General features: G+C 33.0%; 1 protein-coding gene across 27 annotated transcripts in view; it reads left to right on the top strand.

The window, feature by feature from the left end:
* Positions 1 to 21,528, top strand: part of LOC119640798 (basement membrane-specific heparan sulfate proteoglycan core protein) — a 205,498-nt gene that overhangs the window by 61,960 nt on the left and 122,010 nt on the right. For 25 of the 27 annotated variants that reach the window (XR_005247742.1, XM_038039037.1, XM_038039073.1 and 22 more), the window contains exons 3-8: positions 7,347 to 7,872; positions 7,938 to 8,112; positions 8,176 to 8,336; positions 8,673 to 9,776; positions 12,147 to 12,452; positions 13,911 to 14,018. Coding sequence is in view for 26 of the 27 variants with exons in the window: in XM_038039037.1 (XP_037894965.1) it covers positions 7,347 to 7,872; positions 7,938 to 8,112; positions 8,176 to 8,336; positions 8,673 to 9,776; positions 12,147 to 12,452; positions 13,911 to 14,018 (2,380 nt within the window). In the remaining variant the exon portion in view is untranslated. The remainder of the gene's footprint in view (positions 1 to 7,346; positions 7,873 to 7,937; positions 8,113 to 8,175; positions 8,337 to 8,672; positions 9,777 to 12,146; positions 12,453 to 13,910; positions 14,019 to 21,528) is intronic. The other 2 variants (XM_038039089.1, XM_038039166.1) reach the window with 2 other exon arrangements.

Here is a 21,528-nt window from a genome sequence, read left to right as displayed (position 1 = left end):
CATTTGTTGTTGTTTTAATTGCGCATAGCATATGTCGTTAGTAGGTTTTGAAATTGAAATATTACTCTAACAGTTAATTAACAATTAATTGCTGTTCATAGCGTTCTTGATATGTTAATTATAAATATTACTTAACTGTTGGCGCCTAACAAATAAACTACAATTTTTTTTTGCTTTTGAGGGTGTGTAACCACCAATAAATATTTAATAAATGAAGTAATCTAAGAAGCATTAAGGCCTTAATTAAAAATGCAAAATTTTTATATGTTATTTTTATATGTTACCTTAGTTTTCCGTAAAACTGCTAATGTGCATTTAAGAGAACTTATGCTGAATATGCTTTATAACGATTAACACTTTAGAAAATGTTTAAGCTAATACCCATTTTCAGCCTAAAGACGAAGAGAAAGGAATAGAAAACAAGTAAGAAAATTGTATTCGCTCCTAACCGAATCTTTTATACCCATCACCATGATTCTGAAAAAACAAGCAAAAGAACTACATTTTCATACTAAGCAAGATGGACAGATGGGCAGATGAATCATTGATGACAAATTTTTTTCACAAGCATTGCCCATACAATATATGCTTGACTTTGTGCCGATGTGGCCCATTTTCAATACTAATCTAGGTGCAAGAACATGCAACATCGAAATCGATAGCTTCGTTTTTGCGGCCAAGATAATGTTTACAACAGACATTGTACAAGCGGACGCACGGGTTTGCCGAAATCGATTCAGAATTCGATGCTGATCAACAATGTATATACTTTGTGGGCTTTCCATCCTTCGGTGTTGGTTTCAAAATCCAAAGAGCAGATATTTCAAAATATTAAACAGAAAAAAGGGGAAATGAAAGCATAGTATGACGTTTAAAAAATATGTATCGAACTAATTTGATCACTCATTACAAAAGGGAAACTGAACTCTGAAGGACAACTGCGCTCTCGAAACGTATTAAAAGCAGAAATCTTTTCAAGGCCAATAATGCAAGTGGTGAAGAGAAATGGGTGAGATGTAATAAACCTAAGTACCAAACGATTTGATTTAAGTCTGGCCATACTGTTCCACTCATATCAATATGCAAGCAACTAAAACAATTATTATCCCAAGTAAGATGATTTTCGCTCAGTATTTGTAAGAATGGTACATGGATGTAATGACCAAATCTCAACATGTATGGTTAGTTTCTCTTGTTCAATTTAGCGATACAAATACAATTTTGAGATATGAGTGTACGACGTGTTCGGCTCTTAAAATTAAAATAATGCTAAACCATTATTTCACTTTTGTCGATTTCGTTACACTTCTTCTTTTTCTTTTTTATTTTTTGAAAGGGAACAGCAGCGACAGTTTACAGTATCAGCCAACTGTCCAGTGCAATCCTTGCTTGTATATAAATATTGTCTTATTACCACTCCATCGATTATTTACTCTTCTTTCCGTTACAAAAGCATTTAACATAATTTCGATGATACTTAGAATTTGAACAACACCATCTGAATATGTGTGTGTGTGTGTGTGTGTACGTGAAAAATAAATAAAAATAAAACAAAAGTAAATAGTAAAACTTTTACTAGGCTGCAGACTTTTGAAAAGGTGTAAGAGAAACATACAACAAAATGTGAAATTCAAAACAAAGACAAAAAAAAAAATCAAAGTCAGTGTTTGGAAAAACTTTTTTAAAAGTTTTGTTTGTTTATACACCGAAGACCTACGAATGACAGACAAATCATATATGAGAATTTTTATAGCTAGCGATGGGCTCTATTTGTCTTCACTCAACTCATACTTTAAATCAATTTTAATGTCATTACTTTTGTTGGCTCTTGTTTTAATAGACACTTCAATTAGTTCGGTTGTTGTATTGTTTAGGTTACAATTAAAAAACTCCAAAATACAAAAAAAAAACAAAAACAAAAACAAATGAAAACATTTTCGAGGAAAATGTACAAAAAAAAAAAAAACATTTTCTCCTCTATACATATATTACTTGAATATTGAGTATGTGCCTGGGTGTGTGCACGTATCTGAATATATAGACAACAGGTGGGTTAACCACATATCAACAATTGCTTACACACACACACACACAAACACCTTTACACAATGCTTATGCAACAGTGAAGTTCCCGAAATTGAATATAAATTCAATTTTCACAGATACAGTAGACGAACATAAGAGGGAAAGAGAGAGGGGTAGTCAGACAAATATATATAAGCACGTGTCTGCCAATTTCAAAGAATTCTCGTCATCGATACTTATGTCTGCGAATGCACAACATTTTTTTTTGTCCAGTATGCATAACATTTGTGCTGACTTTGACATTCGAGCATAGAAGGGAAAGAAAATTAAAAAAAAATATATACAATTATGTATATAGAAATATTTCTTCACAAAAATGATTTTCCCATGCTTTCGCGAAGACAACGCTTTGCTTGCATTGCGATTGCGCTAATTAGCAACAATCGGGCCGGGAATGAATGCTTTGCCATTGTTTCATATAATATTAAAACGTAAAAAAATGCTCAAATGCGCCCTAAGGTTAAATGTAAACGATCTTTAATCATAGATCAATGAGAAGGAAGAGCGGAATATAGATAGACAAGAGAAAAGATAAATAAGAAGATGATTTTCATTATATAACCCCTAGTAAGATCGGCACTTTTCTCGGCTTATTCAAGCAGGGATTTTATCAATTTTAACGAGATGATTAAAATGATCGGACTAAACATTAATTCAATATACATTACATGTACATGCAAAACGTTTTAAAACAATTATTAAACCAATATTGAAATTACAGCCAAACTTATTCGCGTGGAGGGTTTTTCAAAAATTGTTTTCGCCAAAAATATTTCAATGAATTTTTAATTCGATCATAAGTAAACAGTTAATTAATTTTCTCATAATTTATATTTTGAAGATAATAAGTAATTGAAAAGTAAGTGCTTGTCTGGAAAACTATGCCATTGAAATTTCTTATCAATCGCCGTCAAGAAAGAAGGTTTTCTTGTCTTTTTTTATTGTATAGTGCTCTTCTTTTTTTTTTTTTTTTTTGTTTATTTCATGTATTATTATGCAAAAAATATACAAAAATATTAGAAAATTTTTAAAAATAATTTTTGAAAAAAACATTATATATCTGTCGGTTTTTTTTCTTTTTTTTTTTTCTCTCTTTCTTGTTTCACATATGCCTCGAATGCACTTTATGAAGCCAATTTTAGAAATTGAGACAAAGCCAAAGAATTTTTCTTGTATTCTTTTCAATATTTTTATTTTTATAATTCATTTAAGTTGTTGTTATATCTATAACAATAATAATATTTTCTGTTCCTCTCGCCTATACATACGTATAGAAACATACACGTATGTACATATATACATCGGGAAAGGATAAAACTATACTAAGTTTATCGTTTGCCGGAAAAAATTGCAAAAATAGTTGCGATAGATATGTAATTGACATACAAAAACTTTCTCTACCTGAAAAGAGAGACCAAAAATTCGCAACGGAGATCGCAGACAAATTATAATGTTAATGAAATCCGCATGAATAGTCGAATAGAGAATGGAATCGCAACTAACAATTCAATGGTCGCAGGATAAACTCTCCAATGTGGAGACCGAGTATATGACCTAAGTTACCCGGCAACCTTTTAATCCACACTTTATGAAGTTATTTACAAAATATATGGGACAATGAATAAATAAAAATAAAGTTAGTGCGTCAGTCTTTTCATGTTGTCACTTCAACAGTAATAAGTGAGAGAGAAAACTGAGATTATTGTTCAAATATAAAGTCCAAAATGATTTCGAATCAAAACCAGAAATCAAAGTTTGTGTTTCAAGACAAAGCTTTATATGCGTAATTGTGGTTTCAATAAACAGACAGACGGACAGACTAAATTCCTTCGGTTAGTGAGACGGACCGGAATGTATGCGTACATATATTTCAGTTAGTATGAATGACAGAATGAATTCAATTAAATCTATCTATCTGTCCATCTGTCATCTGATGGGCATCATATAATCAAGCGTGCTTGGTTTCCATCTGAATCGATTTATAGGATGTACGCAGACATGGCTCCATTCATTGATCTGCAACTCGCAAATTATGTTTTAATAGGCATTATGCGCATAAGTGTTAGTAAGGTTTCAGATTACTTAAGTTGCCGTTTATACTTAGAGCATTTTGGGTCACTTTGTTAAGGTATAAGAAGATTAAGGGCGGTTGCTGTTTCTATGATCGCTCTTCCTATCGCCACAATATATGCTGACATTTTTCTTCGTGCATCTGTGAAGAGCGCATGAATTACTCTCCTAAAATCCGATTGTTTCATATTACGAGGAAAGTGGTCGCCTTAAACATCCAATTTCTCAACAAATCCACCGCCTCTCCAGATGGATTGAACACAAATTGTTTAGGCAGGTGTCACGTCTAACGTATTCTTCCTCCTGCTTCTCCGGTTCGTATTCTCTTCCACATAGCATGGTAAGGGTTTCTAGCATTTTTGGGCAAGTACCTCTTGAATAGACATTTCTGAATTCCCCTTTCTGTGCGATGCGAACATAAAATCCTCGATAATTTCATCTCTGTAAATATGATATGGCTCCAAAGGTTTAGCGCAATATATATATATAGAAATTCCATACAATCGTAAGACCAATAGGCCTACAGCACGCTACTTGCCATTGATAAGGAATTTGGCGATTTTTATAGGAGCTGGCCTACAATTCTCTTTGAAACTCTGAACAATTTTTCTCATTTATCGCATTTGTCTGTTTAAAAAGTCATCGAAATGCTAAACCGTTTCATTACAACCGTTTTAATGGCAAACCCAAATGAATTCATTATTATATTTTTGCGACTACACCAACTAAAGAAAACTTGGCATAGTCTTCTTTGTTTCGTTTAAAAGTTAAATAAATATTTAACGGAAATTATTAATGAATTATGTCATGTATTTAATCATTGTTGCGATTGTTGCGATTGTTGCGGTCGCTAACTATTACGAATTTGTAAATAAATAAAAATAAAAATACAAAGAAAAAGAAAAAGAAAGCAAATCTAAATCCGACACTTAACAACGTAAAGGTCAGGACTTTAAAGACAAATTATATAAATAAATTGTTATAATATTTCCTCAAAATTGTTTGTCTTACTTATCTGACCTAATTTTCAACTATTTCAAAGACAACGAATGCAATCTATTTGTACAACAATAATTTTTTCTAATTATTAATCGTTCATTGCGCGCGGCTTATTACTGATAAGACTCTATGACCATTTTGTCAGTTTAGAAGTGCATTAATATTGATAAAGTTGCTGTAAATTTATTTATTATAGCTGGCGGTATGTAAACAAAAACATCAATGAGCCTAAGCATTAAACATAATTGTCATTAATAATTTTAATACACGCGTTGATTATTATCGAATGTAATCAATCATACTTGTAACGATCTCACTTGAAAGTGCAATAGGTTTGCAATGCCCTTTTATCAGCATAACTGCTCTCGAGAGTGCGTATTTCCACTTACATCGATCATAGAAAACTATAATAACTTTTTCATTTTACATGAAACATCCCAAACTAGATAAGCTAAGAAAACATTAGAAAAACTATTGTCAAAATTTTTCAACAACAAACTCGAAAATTATTGCATTTTTGAGCTAAATGGTGCGCTTGTTGAGTCTGTGCCGGAAAGAAAAACTAATGTTTATGCAAAGTGTTCACTTTTAATAGCGATCTGTGAGTTTCAGCAAATTTAATTATATTTTGACATTTCGCTTTTTCAATTCCGAGAAGAGCAAATAGCATGGCCATAATAAGCCATGCGTAGCGCTGGAAGACAATGCGCGATTTCCGTTTTTGAAATACTGCTCGCTCTGAAATTGCTATCAAATCCTCTCCAACATCAGAAGTAACTACATACACATTGTTGGCATTATTTCGTCTAAAAATTTGCGCGAACTAATCATTTATTCACGACTCAGATTGCCTCTCCCTATCCCTAAAACCCAAAAATGTTTATTTGCCTCCAACTTTCTTAAATAGGAAAAGAATTGAAAAACGTAGAGTATTTATGTCAACCAATCGTACTTCAAATGTCCAAATAACGAAACACTTAAGTATGCTAAAGATTAAGCAATTGTTACTCGTGTACCTTTTCATACCATTGGCTTAGAAGGTTTATCTAGCAATTGTTTTACCCTTAAGTCCGTAATCAATGAGAAAAATTATTCTTGCAATCTTGCAAAAAATATATTTGTCATAGCTCTTTGCCAGATTAAATGGCCAGTGTGGTTTCCACCCTCTTATTATGGTTTTATCACTCATTCTCGCGATATATAAATAAATCAACTTTACGCATATGCTTGTTGGCAACAAGTATACATTTGAAATTACAAATCTACCCCTCACTACGGTTTATATTTATTCATAAGGGCGAGTGCAAGAATCTCTCTGTCTCTCTCTCTCTCTCTCTCTCTCTCTCTCTCTCTCTCTCTCTGTTTCTCTTTCTCTCCTGATGAATGCTGGCGTTTACAGGCCTGAAATACTTCAATCGCACATGTATGTAATGTTAAGTAGTATTGCGTAGAAGCTAACAGCGATACCGTAATCTGTAATATACAGAGATTGAGCGAGGGAGAGATAAACTTTGTCAGCTGTTATTGTTTATCGTATATGTAACAGAATTACAGTAATTAGCAAAGCCAATAATTTCAATAACACAAAGCTTTACGCTAATGCAGACTGTAATAATATAAATATGACGACTTGAAAGTGATTACAAAATACTTAGCTTACCTTTGTAAAAAAAAATATATTAAAAAATCTGACTTATAAGCATTTGTCAGAAAAGCCATGGCATTAAAACTTTGCTTACAATGAGCTTCAATTGAGATTCAATTTGCTCGTTCGTTAAGAAGGTAAATTGGCTGATTCGTTTCACAGATTCAATTAGAGTTATTGCAATAATATCCATTTGTCACATACATAGTAATATTTCTACGATATTAACAGGCGCGTGCAAATGTTTCAACAACGATGTAGATTGTGCTGTTCGCACAATGAATGGGAAAAAGATAAATAAAAATAGTAGCGAATAGCTTTAGCTTTAGCTAGCTGTTCAGAGCTGTTCAGAGATTACAGCTTCAACTAATGCCATCTATTGTTATCTTTTTGTTTTTTTTGTGATAACATAGCTTCACATATAAAGTTTGATATTATTTTCAAACAGGCAGAGGTGAATGTAATTTTTCGTTCGTTTACTTATTTTATTATTAAATTTTTTGAAATATATCTTCAGTTTGGTTTTATTGAATTTTTTTTTTTTCAGCAAGTTACGAACGATCTGACATTTGATGATACTTTCGACATTGATCAGTTCGAGGATGTGCCAGCGTCTGGAACGAAATTACGCAGTGCCCGCGATCTTAATGAACAAGATTTAATTGACGATGAATTGCAGCCAGTCGAGGCCATAGATAGTGAAGATCAAAATGGCGGCAGTTGGTTAATGCAAAGCGTTAAACGTGTGCGCCGAGAATTAGGCCGTTTATTTGGTAGCGATAACAACTCACAAGACATTGAGAAAACTAGAAGCAAACAACATAGAAGACGTAGTCATGGTGAACGTTTAGCGGGCGAGAAGAAGAAACGTCAACAATCGCCAGAAGGGGAAAATGGCCAACAGCAACAACGTAAAAAGAGAAAACAAGTAAGACCCGATGGAGAACTAAAGGCGAAGAAACAATCGAAAAAGTTAATGAAGATCACCGGTAAACATAGTAAACGCCAGTCGAATGGTGATGATAATTTTGAGGGTTCCGGCGACGATGAAGATCTCTACGAAACTGATCAATGTAATAAAAAGCAATTTTTTAAAATGATTCTCCAAAAAGTATATTACAAATTTCTTTCTTTTAAGGGCAAACTTTATTCACCCTTAATGAACCTTGGCTGGATGAGTACCGCGACGGTCCCAGCAGCCCACAATATCAAAATTTAGGTCATCAAGTTGAAACCGCATTCATGGAAGTGATTTCGGATATGTATGGTGACGACGTCGATTATAGCGTTAAAGTGAAATTTGTAAGGGTCATGTAAGTACTGTAATGGAAAGGTCTAAATTGCAGTGTAATAATAATGCTATTTCCCTTTTGTAGTCCAACTTCGGATCACTATAAAATTCACTGCATTGTGCAGTTAGAGTTGCCTAAAAAAATGAAAGATTTTGGTGATAGATTGCGTGAACAAATTGCGAAATATCGACGTATAGGACAAAATCTCAGTGCCGAGGTGGATGAGCAATTTTACTTCCGGACAGGTAAGTACAAGGAAAAAGAGTAATAGCTGCCTTCGAAAAGAGTTTGTTAAGACTTAAAATTCTTAAGAAAAAATTCTCTTTCACTTTACTCTAAAGCATTTTTTTCTCTTTGGTTTTAAATAAAATAAAATCGTAGTAGTAATGGGTCTTCTAGAGAGTCTTTAGTTCAAGCTCTAATCTATTTTTCTCTCATTTACTCAATGAATGGATCGTTAACTGTATTCTACACATTTACATGACTTAGCTAAGACATAAATCTCTGCAATTTTCTTTCAACCTATCTGCGTCTCTCAATCTTTTCTCATCACAATGCATTTAAACATTTGATATCATTAGATGTTACTGATCATGAATATGTTGATAATGTTACACCGGATGGTTATGAGCACGGCAATAATGGTTTCAAGTATGACTGCGATCAAGATGGCTTTTTTACTTGTGGTGACGGTCAAGAGATTCCCTGCATATATCGATGCGATAATAAATTTGATTGTGAAGATGAAACTGATGAAGCAAAAGAGATGTGTGACACCATATTTAACGAAGACGAACTATCAGCTGAAGACGAACGGCATCGAGGAAATGAAGACGAACACAGAGAACGTCATTCAGGCGAAGAAGGAAATGATGGAGGGTACACAGAAAATCGCCATTCAGAAGAAGATCAACGCTATCCAGTCGATGATGATCGTAATTCGGGACGTGAACATCAATATCCGGCCGAGGGTTCAGATCGGTCGGAGAACGAACCTCGCTACTCTGAAGGTGATCGCCGATATCCTGAAAGCGATCGTCGCTATCCCGAAGAGGACTCTGATCATCGTGGAAGTGATTCTCGTTATCCTGAAAATGAACATTATCCGGAAGGTGATCATCGCTATCCTGAAGGTGAGCATTACCCAGGAGGCGATCGTCGCCATCCGGAAGGCGAACAATACCCAAGAGGCGATCATCGCTACCATGAAAATGAGCATTATCCAGATGGCGATCACCACTATCCCGAAAATGAACATTATCCAGAAGGCGATCATCGCTATCCCGAAGGTGAACATTACCCGGGAGGCGATCGTCGCTATCCTGAAGGTGAACATTACCCAGGAGGCGATCGTAGCTATCCTGAACGCGAACATTACCCAGACGTTGATCATCGTTATCCTGATGGAAAAATTTCTTACTCGGGAAGCGATCCCCGTTATCCTGATATTGATCCCCGTTATGGTAGTCACCGTCCTGATAGTACTTCCTCGGAATCCGATCATGGACATCCATTGGGTCCACACACCGACGTATCCACCAGCGAAGAATTTAATTGTTTAGCTAATCCGAACGGTGAATTTTTATGCCAAGATGGCCGTATCTTGCCCTGTTATTTAAGATGTGATGGCCAACCTGATTGTCAGGACCATTCCGACGAAGCTGATGAAGAATGTTCTCGTACAGGTATCAAAAACCGACCGATTCAATTCACTCGAAACATTAACAAATTTCCGCCCATTAAAAATTCTTAAGCTATAACTCGCAAAAAACTCGAAAATCTTCCTTCCTCTTTTATTTTTGGGATTTCCTACTAACATTGTTTGTAAAATTATGTTAATGGCTAACATTTCAAGATAGTTCTTACCACGAGTATCTTAATATATGCTTTACTAATACTAACAAAAGCTAATTAAAATTAGAACAAACAACGACTAATCTTAAAGGATTCGTAACTATTATACTAATAATTCCATTTTTGATCAGAAAACAATATAAAAAATTTTAAGTACTTTGAGTTAAGGGATAAAATCAAGTACCTTGAAATTATAATGAAAGGCCAACTTAGTATCGCTAAAAATACTTTAATTGAATAATCATCAAAATAATTTTCTCTGTTAACTATAAAGCAAAGTACGCTGCTATGCGAAAACCATGTTTCGGATATATTCACTACTATTATTTCGAAGATAGGCAGCCAGTTTAGTGCCCTATTGCATTTAATCGGCATTGGCTGCTACGATCGAAATGACGCCATCGGCATCAGAAACATATTAAAAGAGCCCGTTTTTGTCTGCATTTCATAGATCCTACAGTGTATTCTGATTAAAATCCCCGCACTCCCCTATGTGCTTACGTCGCGTCATCCCGGGCTCAGCTCTTGCAATCAAAGTAATCTTACATACATCCGATGGACACAATTTCTTCCTCAAAAATTAACAGTAGGTTTCCTTCTCGCACGTCTGTATGCAGGAAATGCAAAATTTACTTCGCATTCGCCTTTCACGCAACTATTTTCACCGATTTATATGTTGGTATAAATATAAGGATCGTAAATCTATACTAAAACATATAGCGATTCCATGGAAGAACTACAATTTCATTATATAATGAAACTTTGCCGATTTGTTTACTATTCCGTGAAGAAATGCGAAACTTTATTATGTTGACACTTTAAGAAGAATTATCTAAAACGAAAAGGATAACTTGCCATCCTTATTAGGAAACCCTATGCATAAATCGATTGCGAAAACAAAAAAAAAAAAAAGGCTTTCTTTAAGGAATGTTCTTAATTCATTTTTCTCCCCCCGGCATTAAAAAAAATTCGCTATGACATAACATTGCTGCGAGATCCTCCAAAGTATACACAATTTTAATAGGCATATGACTTCGACCCGAGTTAGCCAAGCGCGTCCATATTTGTTTCGCTTTTATTATAATTTATTGATGCTTTCAGATGCATTAAAATTGGGACAAAAAGCTCAAAGTCGCTTCTTTCGAATGATCAGTCAATGCTTTAGTCGGTTATACGACCAAGCTTGCTTCTTAACTGCGGCTCGAAATTGTAGCTCAAATATGATCTCGGTGCTTGTAGACGGATGCAGTTAAATAATAGTGCAGAGGTGAAGAGAGAGACGAATGCAACAAAAAATTTCGAATTCGTTTTGAAATCTTATTTGGACCAAGCATTTGTAATAAGTGGAGAAGAAACAGAAACGAGTCGAGTTAGACGCAGTTCTTATTCTGCCAATCCATTCCGAATCGTGATCTATTTATTTTCCTGTTTTTTTTTTTTAATCGATTCAAGCGTACACAGACGTCCGTCCATCTGCAGACATGCAGATGAAAACCTTTTGGAAATGCATGAGATTAGATGTCTTTTAAAATCATTCCCAATATACGAGTGGGTCATTGCGGGATGATGCATCTAATGGTCGGCCTTATCCGATTATAAGATTTTAAACTTCTTACATAAATATTCAATAAAAACTCTTCGGAAAAATTCCCTTGAAATGATAGATGGCCTACGAATGAATTCACTAGAAATAGTAGAACTACTAATTTTCGTATTTATTTTGAGGGAAAATAATAATTAAAAGACTTTAAATTTGTTGCGTGTTTTCTTAATCCGCTTTAATCCACGCTTTGAAAATTTAACTTATTTTGTGTCAAATCATGTTTACTTTTCAAAACAGTTTTACTAACAATTGCTTATTAATTACGTAACGCTATTGAGATCAATTCAATTAAAACGATTTTTAAAATTTCCTTTTCCCCCATTTTGTAACTAAATTAATTTTTTAAAGAAAATTTATAACAAAAAAAAAAAAAAACGAAAGGGCTTGATGAGCCAATGGAATTTATTTTCCATATGGGTTTTTACTGCTTGGCTTTTTTATTCTGTGTTTGTGTTTGCGTTTGCCGGAAATAATGGATACTGTTCTCTCTACCCCTTAAAAAGCTTTGGCCTACCTTACGCTTTCCCAGCATATGTGAAATTATAATAAATTTAATTTTTTTTGTTTTTTTTATTTTCTTAATACATCCTTCAAACAGAAAATGACACTGATAACGGATTCGATACCAGTACTGAAGGTGATATACATATTGGTGGTGATAATGAGTTTGATGGTTCTGGTGAGGGTGAGGTTGAACCTCGTCACTTCAATGTTACCGAAACTAGTCCCGTTTATACTTCGCCTCAACATGGTGGTGGTTGCCGAGGTGACGCGACATACACTTGCCGTCATAGCGGTTACGTTATATGCGATGAGCATGTATGCGATGGCACCGAACATTGTCTCGACGGAGAAGATGAAGAAAATTGTGGTTCTGTTGAGGATAATACTTCTTACGAAAAGGGTATAACAACAGCTTAAAATCCAGTGTATAAAATTTTTTTTTATTTTTTTTTTTTTTTTTTTTTTTTTTTTTCTTTTACTGCATATGTGTTTGTTGTTGTCTTTCACTTTCGCTCTTGTCGTTTCTCATTCAAAATACGTTTTGTCGATCATTTGTGGTGTAATGTCTCTCTCATTGTGTTTTCAGTTGCATTTCGTAATTTTTCAACGATATTCAATGCTTTATGCCGGTTGTAACGAACTCTAACTCATTAAAGGTATTTAAGAGCATCAAATAAAAAAAAAAAAAAAAAAAAATTAATATAAAGAAGATGTATGTTTGTGATATTTCGTTTAATATGTAAATCGAAGTTTATCGTGATGGTTAACTAAAATTCGAAGCTTAAACTCAAATCGATGAGATTCGTAGAACTTCTAAACTAAAAGCTTCCAATAAACAGAACGAATGTACAAAAATATTAAAAGTACTGCAAAAGGATAAACTTGCCGCACCTTCAAGGCGTTTACACACTTAAAAGTATAACTTCTACATAAATATTTTTTTTAATTACTTGAAAGAGTTTAACGAACCGACAAACCAAGATAGATCGGTTTGCTCCTCATCGAGGCAAATGATGTTTAACCTAACTTAGTGCAAGCTTTAAATGGAGTCTATACGAGAAGAATAAACTCTTTGCAGTCGTTTAAAGCGTTTGATTAAATGTGCGAAATACCATTTAGTCAATGTCGTTCTTTGTATATAAGATTTTTGAGAGCAATTCTCGAAACAGAAGGAGGTTCAGACGATGTTTAACAAAACATCTCTTTTCTACATTTTATTTACTTAATTTTATTTATTATGTTTATGTTTATTATTGTATATGATTTTAATGCATATAGAATCACTTATTGAAAAGTTTTTTGCAACGCGTATGAAACGAGTAAAAGAATCAATAGTTTTTTAATTGAAAACCTCAAAATTATTTATTAATCGGTTTCGTTTTTCTAAACTTTTCATGTCAAGTCTCCAAAAATGATGAAAATTCTTTTTTGATAAAAATATAAGAAATATTTCTACAATTTCAAAAATATATATTATTAATTAATAATTATTAAATAAAAGTATCTGAATATACTTGTGATAATAGTTTAATGCATGTTCGGTGAAATCCTATTAATCGTCCTTTACAAAAAAAGTTAATTCAATGATTTTACTAATAAAAGTTGAAAAAAAAAATTCACCGGATTTTCGCACTTCCTTACATCCACTAAGTCACTTAGCACATGTAGTAAAAAACAAATTGTGAAAATTTGTACTAACATCAATATAAAGACTAATACCATCATACATTTGTGTCTGTCATCTACATCTCGTTTAACCCTTTGTTCGTCATCTAAGTGTTCATTTGAAGAGAAGTCTTCTGATTTATTTTTATTTTTCAATTTTAATTTAACTCTTATATAAAACATGTGCTTACAGTTTGTGCAGCGAACGAATTCAAATGCGACGATCGCTGTTTACCAAAAGAGTATCAATGTAACGGTGTGATCGAATGTTACGATCGTACTGACGAAGAACATTGTCCAGGTGAGCTTCTTTTTACAATTTATTTATTTCTCTTATTTACTTACTTTTTTCAATTGTTTTCTTTTTGATATTTCAATTATTATTTACTTAAAATTTTCTTGGGGGGCCCCCCCCCCCCCTTTCCACCCCTTTTTTTTTTCTTTTTTTAAAAATGATTTGCAAATTTTAAGACCTTTCCGGGAATATACATATGTACGAAAACACGAATTGTTAATTTCCAAGTCTTTCTCAACGTTTCAGTAAACACATTTGCAAATGCTTATCTTATTTGCTAAGCCTGACCATCTCCACGAATCTATTACGCGAAGAATTGCTCTGCTACGAGCGAGTGATGGTCTAACACTAGCGTGATTAAATAAACCAAAACCTGGTGTTTACACCACGTTATGTCAAGTGTTCAGATCATTTTATCGATCCCATGTATACTTTTTTAAAAAATTCTACAATGATTTTCATTAAAATTAATCTTGAATTTTGACAAATGTTTGATTCGATTTATCTATAAGGGCCATATAAAATAAAATTTGGCAAAAAAAAAAATTGTAAATGCTCTAAAATGCTCTAAAATCCAATATGCTCCGCAATGTAGATTTATTAGCTACGAACGTGTCACTCGGCTTATCGTAATCAATTTTCAGCGTAAGCCTTTAATTAACTCTTAAAATGATTTCTACCGAATTGTATGTCTATAATGCAGCTATAGTTTATACATTATTTTTAAAAATACAAATTTTTAATTACTGTAAGCTGATTATCTCCATTTGTTCACACTACACCACTTGTTGTTCTGCGCCTATTAAATTTGTGTCGACGTAGGTAACACCGAGAGAAGCTTAAGATACAGTCACGTTTTTGGTTTGGATCGGTCAATTTTTTCGACCATTCCTTATATAACGCCCCATTTCGAAAAGTCGTTATTTGGAACAAAAATTACATTTTTCAAAACTTGTAGCCAAAACTATCTTTTTAATAGTATTTGGACTTTGTAAATTGGTATGAAAAATTTGGTAAGAGTGGACCAATTTTTGAAACCCTATCTTATATATAGTCGTTCCTCGGAAAACTGAATCTTTTTACATAGTAAAAAGATATAACTTTTAATATCTTATGGTAAAAATTATTTCGTAATAGTAAACTGACATAGAAATCAAACTTACCAAATTTGGAACATTTAGGTCTAGGTTTTGGATATCACCGCATCTAAGCGTTTCTCCAATAGGAGGCTGTCATTAAAAGTATGCCTTTGCATGAAAATAATGTGCAACTTTTGTTGTATAACTATATTAGAATACGGTATCTAATAGCCGGCCTCGCTCGACTGTAATATTGTTATTTATTTTTAAGTTTGCTTCAGTGCAAAAGCACTTGTCAAGCTTTGACTTGTCATCTCAATTGTTTTACAATTTTAATAAAAAATAAAAACGGACAGATAGACGTATATATTAATTTATACATGCTGAGGTCTCTTTTGAGACCGGCATTCTTGGTCAATGTAAAAGAAAAAACCCAACATAGCAATGTCAAAAATGTGTAAATTATTATCAGCATAATATATGAGTAAGCGATTTATCCCAAGGAGGTTTATCGAAGGACCCGGTTGAAAAGGCAAGATGTGATATATCATTGATAAACAGATAAAATACTTTTCGAAAAATTGTTTTTGTAAGGTGTTAGCTTTAATCCCGGAAAGATTATATGATTTCCAAAACTGACTTCATTTTTATTATTATTATAATTTATTTAGACCAAAAAAATAAATTTTACGGCTAAACAAGGATAAGCACTAGCAACTCAGAGTGTTAGCCATATCTTTTAAAAAAAAATGGGGCAGATGGTTAATGTAATCACTTTCATAATCGATATTATGCTGTTCAAGCACTTTCCAGGTGTGCATAGAGTGGGATGATTCGAATATGAGTTTTCGAATTATGAAAATGTTCTCTCATTCACAAAATGTATGCGTAATTGTGAGAGGAGGAGGAGAAGCAGATTTCTTAAGGATCCATGACGAACTTTTGGAAATGTTTTGGTCTTGAATTCCGCCACGATATACAGTGGTGAAGCGGTATTAACTATAACATACGAGTAATATTGATAGTAGTACTGTCGATATTTTTTGTCAATTTTCTCTTCTATTTTTTTCTAATTTCATTCGTTTCATAAGAGACCTATTTGACTCGGCACCTAAACAATTTTGATGGCAATGGTATGCCTTACTTTGTTAACGGCCTTTCATCTGAATATGACAAAGTTTCAAATAGTGTCTACGACCGGCAACCTTGGTGATAATACTTTTTGAATTTAGTTTTGGGAGCATTGTTCGTGGTTCGAAGAATAGTCCCAGTTTTAGTCGTAAATGCTGAAATACTTTCGTAAAAGATATGATTGATCTGAACTTCACCCATGGCATCTATTACTGCATAGGCAGGGGCAAGTCGTCACACTCAGAACCGCGTCCAAAAGTGAGTAAAAAAGTGCATTGTCTCTAAGATTAATTCCCTGAAGACAAGATTTAGCCACCACGACGATTGGAATCCTAACCTTCGGGGGAAACATATGGGGATGTTTATTTTGGGACCAAAATATATAAACACTGAACATTTTGGGGTTCACATTTTCCACTGGAAACCACACCACCTTCATTTCATTCAAAGTGCGGCGAGCTTCATACATGGCTTCGAAAAGTTTCAGCCACGTAACGATGTTTTTATTATATTTGTAAACTGTCATTCAAGAGAGAGTTCAAGAGAGGAACGTCCTTACGAACAGTGTGTTTTGATATCAATCAAACCAGAAACATTTCCGCTTACACACAAGTTTTTACTTAGTGTCTATCTTATCAGTGTTTAACCCTCTGCCCAATTAAGCTATTTAGAACTATTTATTCTTTACAGTTCTTCCTTTGAGTAGGTGGGAGATTTTTAAATATAAAATCCCCATTTTCCCTACAATACTACATGGGGAGATGTAATTTCCGCAGTGCTAGTACCGTCACTTGGTACTTTAAATGCTTGGTAGTTGATTAACCAAAACGAAAGCCATTATTAGTATTAGTAAGGTCTCAGTATAGATCACTGGGAAAATGTCATTGGCCTCTGTTTAACCCAATGACTACTTAGCACGATTTTCATCATCATTATATGTGGACAGATATGCAGAACATGAACTTAAATGTCAGACCTAATATGAAATACTTCCGGCATTTGCCGTCAGCTTGATAAAATGCAGTCTTGATTTTTATCGAATTTTATAACCTTCGATTTATCGTTCAGCAGTTTGCGTAAATAGATTTGAAAAGTTTACTTGCTTGTGTCTCGAATAATTGAAAACCTCTTGAGATTTTTTCTAATATCAAAAAAAATGAGGGAAAAAAAAAATGAAACAAACTAACGGTAATCTGAGTGAATTTAACACAAACCAGATGATAAATTATCAGCCAGTATTTAAATTGTTTTAAAATGAGAAATTTTGTCTCTTTAAGGCGGTAAGAAAATGTATTCAAAACTTTTTGAAAAAAAAAAAAAAAATCTAAACACTGAAAATGACCCTGAAAATTTAATCTAAATATGTTTTTCTTTCTCGATAGCGTAAGTAAAATTTAATTTCATTGTAAAGCGCAAAAATGTTTAAATCCTTCATCTAAAGGTCATTCGTAGTAAATTTTCCATATGCGTAGGTATTAAATAACTTATTCATATTTGCAATTTGTGGCAGAGCGTGTTAAGTGGGAGTTTCTATGTTGTATTAAAAAGAAGAAGAGGGAAAAAAAAATCGAATGAGAAAATTATCTCTGCCGAATGCAACGAACTCTAAATACCTTTCCCATCAAAGAGATTTAAAAGATTTACTTACATTTACATATTAGTTTACAAGTAAAGTGTGCCTTGTTTCGCAACAAGGGAGGCTTCACATGCCATTTAGTCGGCGGGAAATTCATTTTTAAAAATATTACTTAAATGTCGATTCTCTAAAAAGTCATCATATAACGAGTCAAACCATAATCAAACCATATAAATTGTATTCGACAATTATTGTTGTACGGAGTTGGGGGAAGGGAAAACAAAGCGGGGCAGAGAGAGAGAGAGAGATAGAGAGAGAGAGCAAATAGGTTTAAGTAAGAGATCTGGAAATTATTATATTTATGCACGGCAAGGATTTTTAAACAAATTTAACTGACTTTCAAAGATATTTCTGGAAATTAGTCTGATTACAAAACCGTTATCAGTTTCTCGAAAAGATTGCTTAACATTATCTATGGGCATCTGTCTCTTACGCTAGATGTTGTCTTTAAGCATTACCCGACAATCTATCCTTCTATTAAGTTACAATCGAAAAAGCTTTAGTGATACCGATCAAGTTCTATATATATCACAGAACATTGTTTCAATACAATGCCATTACTTTTACAACTTCGCCAACTGACACAACAATTGTTTTTATAGTTCTAGGCAAATACCCAAATCAAAGTGCCAAGCATGCGCACGTGTCAAGCATCGTATACTGTACGCAACTCCTTTACCGAAAGTATTTGTGCAATCATTTAATGCTTTCCAAATATCTTTCTCGACTTCAAAGAAGGTTCAAATTCTAAATTCAATCATGGAATGAAATCAATTAAATTTTAGAAAAGAATTTTTAACCCTCCTCTTATTTAATTTTGACCAAATTAATGTGACATAAACAGTCTTAAATTCCTAAGCCTTTTGAATCTTTTCTGCCATTTGGTAAATAACTTTAGGTGCTAAACTCGTTTCGCACTGCTTCCTTGCAAAATTTATATATATGTCCAATTATTTGCTAAAATTTTTGAAAAATTTCATTATATTTTGAACATTGATTGAGATACGATAAAAAACTAGACAAGGAGTTACCAGAGAGATATGATGAAAAACTAGAGAAGGAGTTCCAATAAATATTATGATATTAATCTGAATAGGCGCAAGCGTGAAACGTATCGAAAGCTTTATAAAAATTTCAAAACCCGTTGAACGAGATTTATTTTTTATGAAACGATTTCCGGTAGTATTTGAGCTGAATTTATTTTTTCTTTTATTGTGAAAATTTACAAAGTATGCCGAGATAACTTAGATCACATGTTCTCGCCAGTGTTGAGATTTGAATACGCGGCAGAATTTACTTAGTTGAAAATTTTTCATTTTGTAATGGATTTTTTCCGCTTTTTTTTTTTTGTTTTATTATCATTATTGTTGCTATATCCAATTTAGCCAGAGAAATATAAATTCGAAGATTAAAATCGTAAAGCACTAGGACGGATCTAAGTCTATCAGGCTTTATTAAAAATACTACTACACTTGAGATTTGAAGAACTTACGACCATTGAATTGTTGGTCGACATCCTTTGCCCATTCGACCACTCAGGCGTATTGGTTTTTTTTTTTTTTTTTTTTTTTTAATTATGTACAACGGATACATAGAAAAAGAATTTCGGTGTTTTTTTCAAGTTCAGATTAAGATCAAATCGATATTAAACTTTATTATCGTAACAAAATTGTTATCTTGAATTAATTTCATATAAGATTAACGAAAGCTACCATAAACTAAATATTCTTTCGCTCTTGCATCGAAATGTGTTTGCATGCAAGTACATGCCCGCGTTTGTATGTAAATAAATAATCCCTCTCTGTACTTTACAAACTAAACAAAATAAAGTTTTGACACTTTATTCTATAACATATTCTCTTAGTTTAGTAGAAAAAAAAAAGGGGTGTACATGGTATCATAATTATTTGTGAAGTAACACAAAAACAGATTTAATTAAAATTTGGTTTTTCGGATAAAGGAAACTTTTTCTCTCTCTCTCTCTCGCTCTCGCTCTCTCTCTCTGTGTGTGTATGTGAGAAACAAATTTGTGTTATGTATAATCTATAATGATTAGAAAATGTAAAAAAATTTGATTTTAGCTTGAAACCGAATCATTCGTCCGCAATATACGTATTTATATTTATATTTTTATATTCGTTTAAATTTTTGCCACAATTTTTTAATCAAAAATGCAAATAACATAAAATATAAACTAATTAATAAACCGCACATACATAAGCAAATGATTTTTATTTTGTAAAACGCTCGCGCGTGTATGCACGGGAAACTCTTGTTCTCACATAACAAATTTCCTTATCCTGCTGTGTTCGGCATTAGAAGAATGGCTATATCACTGTGCAGCTAACTCTCCGTTACCATTATACCACGAAGTTAGCAATTTGTAAACAATCTCTAATAGTTCCCATAAGGCATAGTATCATAAAGCTTAAGCATAAGTATGCATATGTTCTTGTTGCTATTGCTGTTGTTGTTCTTACTTTTGTTCTTGTTGCTATTGTTGCTGTAGTTAGTTACTGCTGCAGTAGTAAACGGTATAAACAGTATAATATCACAATTTTATGATTGCATGCGTTACTGTGTGTTTCCCATTGCAGCAGCAACGTAACATTAAATTAACACCAAGAAGACTTTTGCATAAATTTTCAATTGTTTTGTAAAGCAACAAGCACAAGCAAGTCTTGGTGGCAATGAAAATGAAATGAAACATCCCCTCAAAGCGAAAGGACGAAAATTTAATATACTAATTTTAAAAAACGTATATTTTTTATCCGGTTTTTTTCACTCGGTTATTATGCCCGTATTCGATGAAGAACACTAATCACTTTAATTATCATTCGAAGAAATAAGCCCTTGCCAAAGGATAAAGATCATGGATTAATATTGATTTGTTGGTGGATCCTCGCGAAAAAAAAAAAATTATATATAGAAGTTCTATATTTTTAGTGTTTTAACACAAATCCAAATCGAAAATGAGTATGATCGATCTACTTGGAAATTTTCAAAAAAATTACATCAAAAAAGAAAAAACAACAACAATTTATATCCGACTTAAAATGATTTCTTGATATCAATCATCATTATATAGCCATCGGAACCATTCATACCATGCACCACTTGCAGCAAAAGTTTATTAAGTTTGCGCGATTGTATGCAACATCTACAGCGACTTAAAATAGATTCAATATGTGCTGTATTAACCGACAGATAGATAGACTTAACTTACAAGTGACAATACCTGAAATATTTCAATGGAGTTTGGCATTCTACGGCAGCAAGGGCAGGGCTGATCCGGAGTTATTTATAAGATTTCTGATAAGTATTCTCTGGATGTTATCTGATAATATTGTATACTCAAGAATTACTGATATATATAAAATGGCATTTATTTATTCATTTATTTATTTTTGTTATGTTTGTTGAAAGCAAAGATTGTTTACCAAAAAACTGATCGAATATAAATCTAATATATTTAATATCTAGAAGGGGCTTATTTTTCGATGATTGGAAGAAATCGAGCGTTGAAAGAAAGATCCAACTTAGAGGATCTTCGAAATTGTTGAAACCTTTATAACCTTTAACATTGAAGTTCCTTTTGTCAGCCGTAATGCTCGCATATCCTGTTAAGTGTTTTTTTTATTTTTATTTATTTATCTTTTTCTTTTTTTTT

This window comes from Glossina fuscipes, unplaced genomic scaffold (assembly GCF_014805625.2).
Source record: "Glossina fuscipes isolate IAEA_lab_2018 unplaced genomic scaffold, Yale_Gfus_2 0, whole genome shotgun sequence".
Taxonomy (NCBI): Eukaryota; Metazoa; Arthropoda; class Insecta; order Diptera; family Glossinidae; genus Glossina; species Glossina fuscipes.
This window is presented reverse-complemented; position numbering and strand designations above follow the sequence as displayed.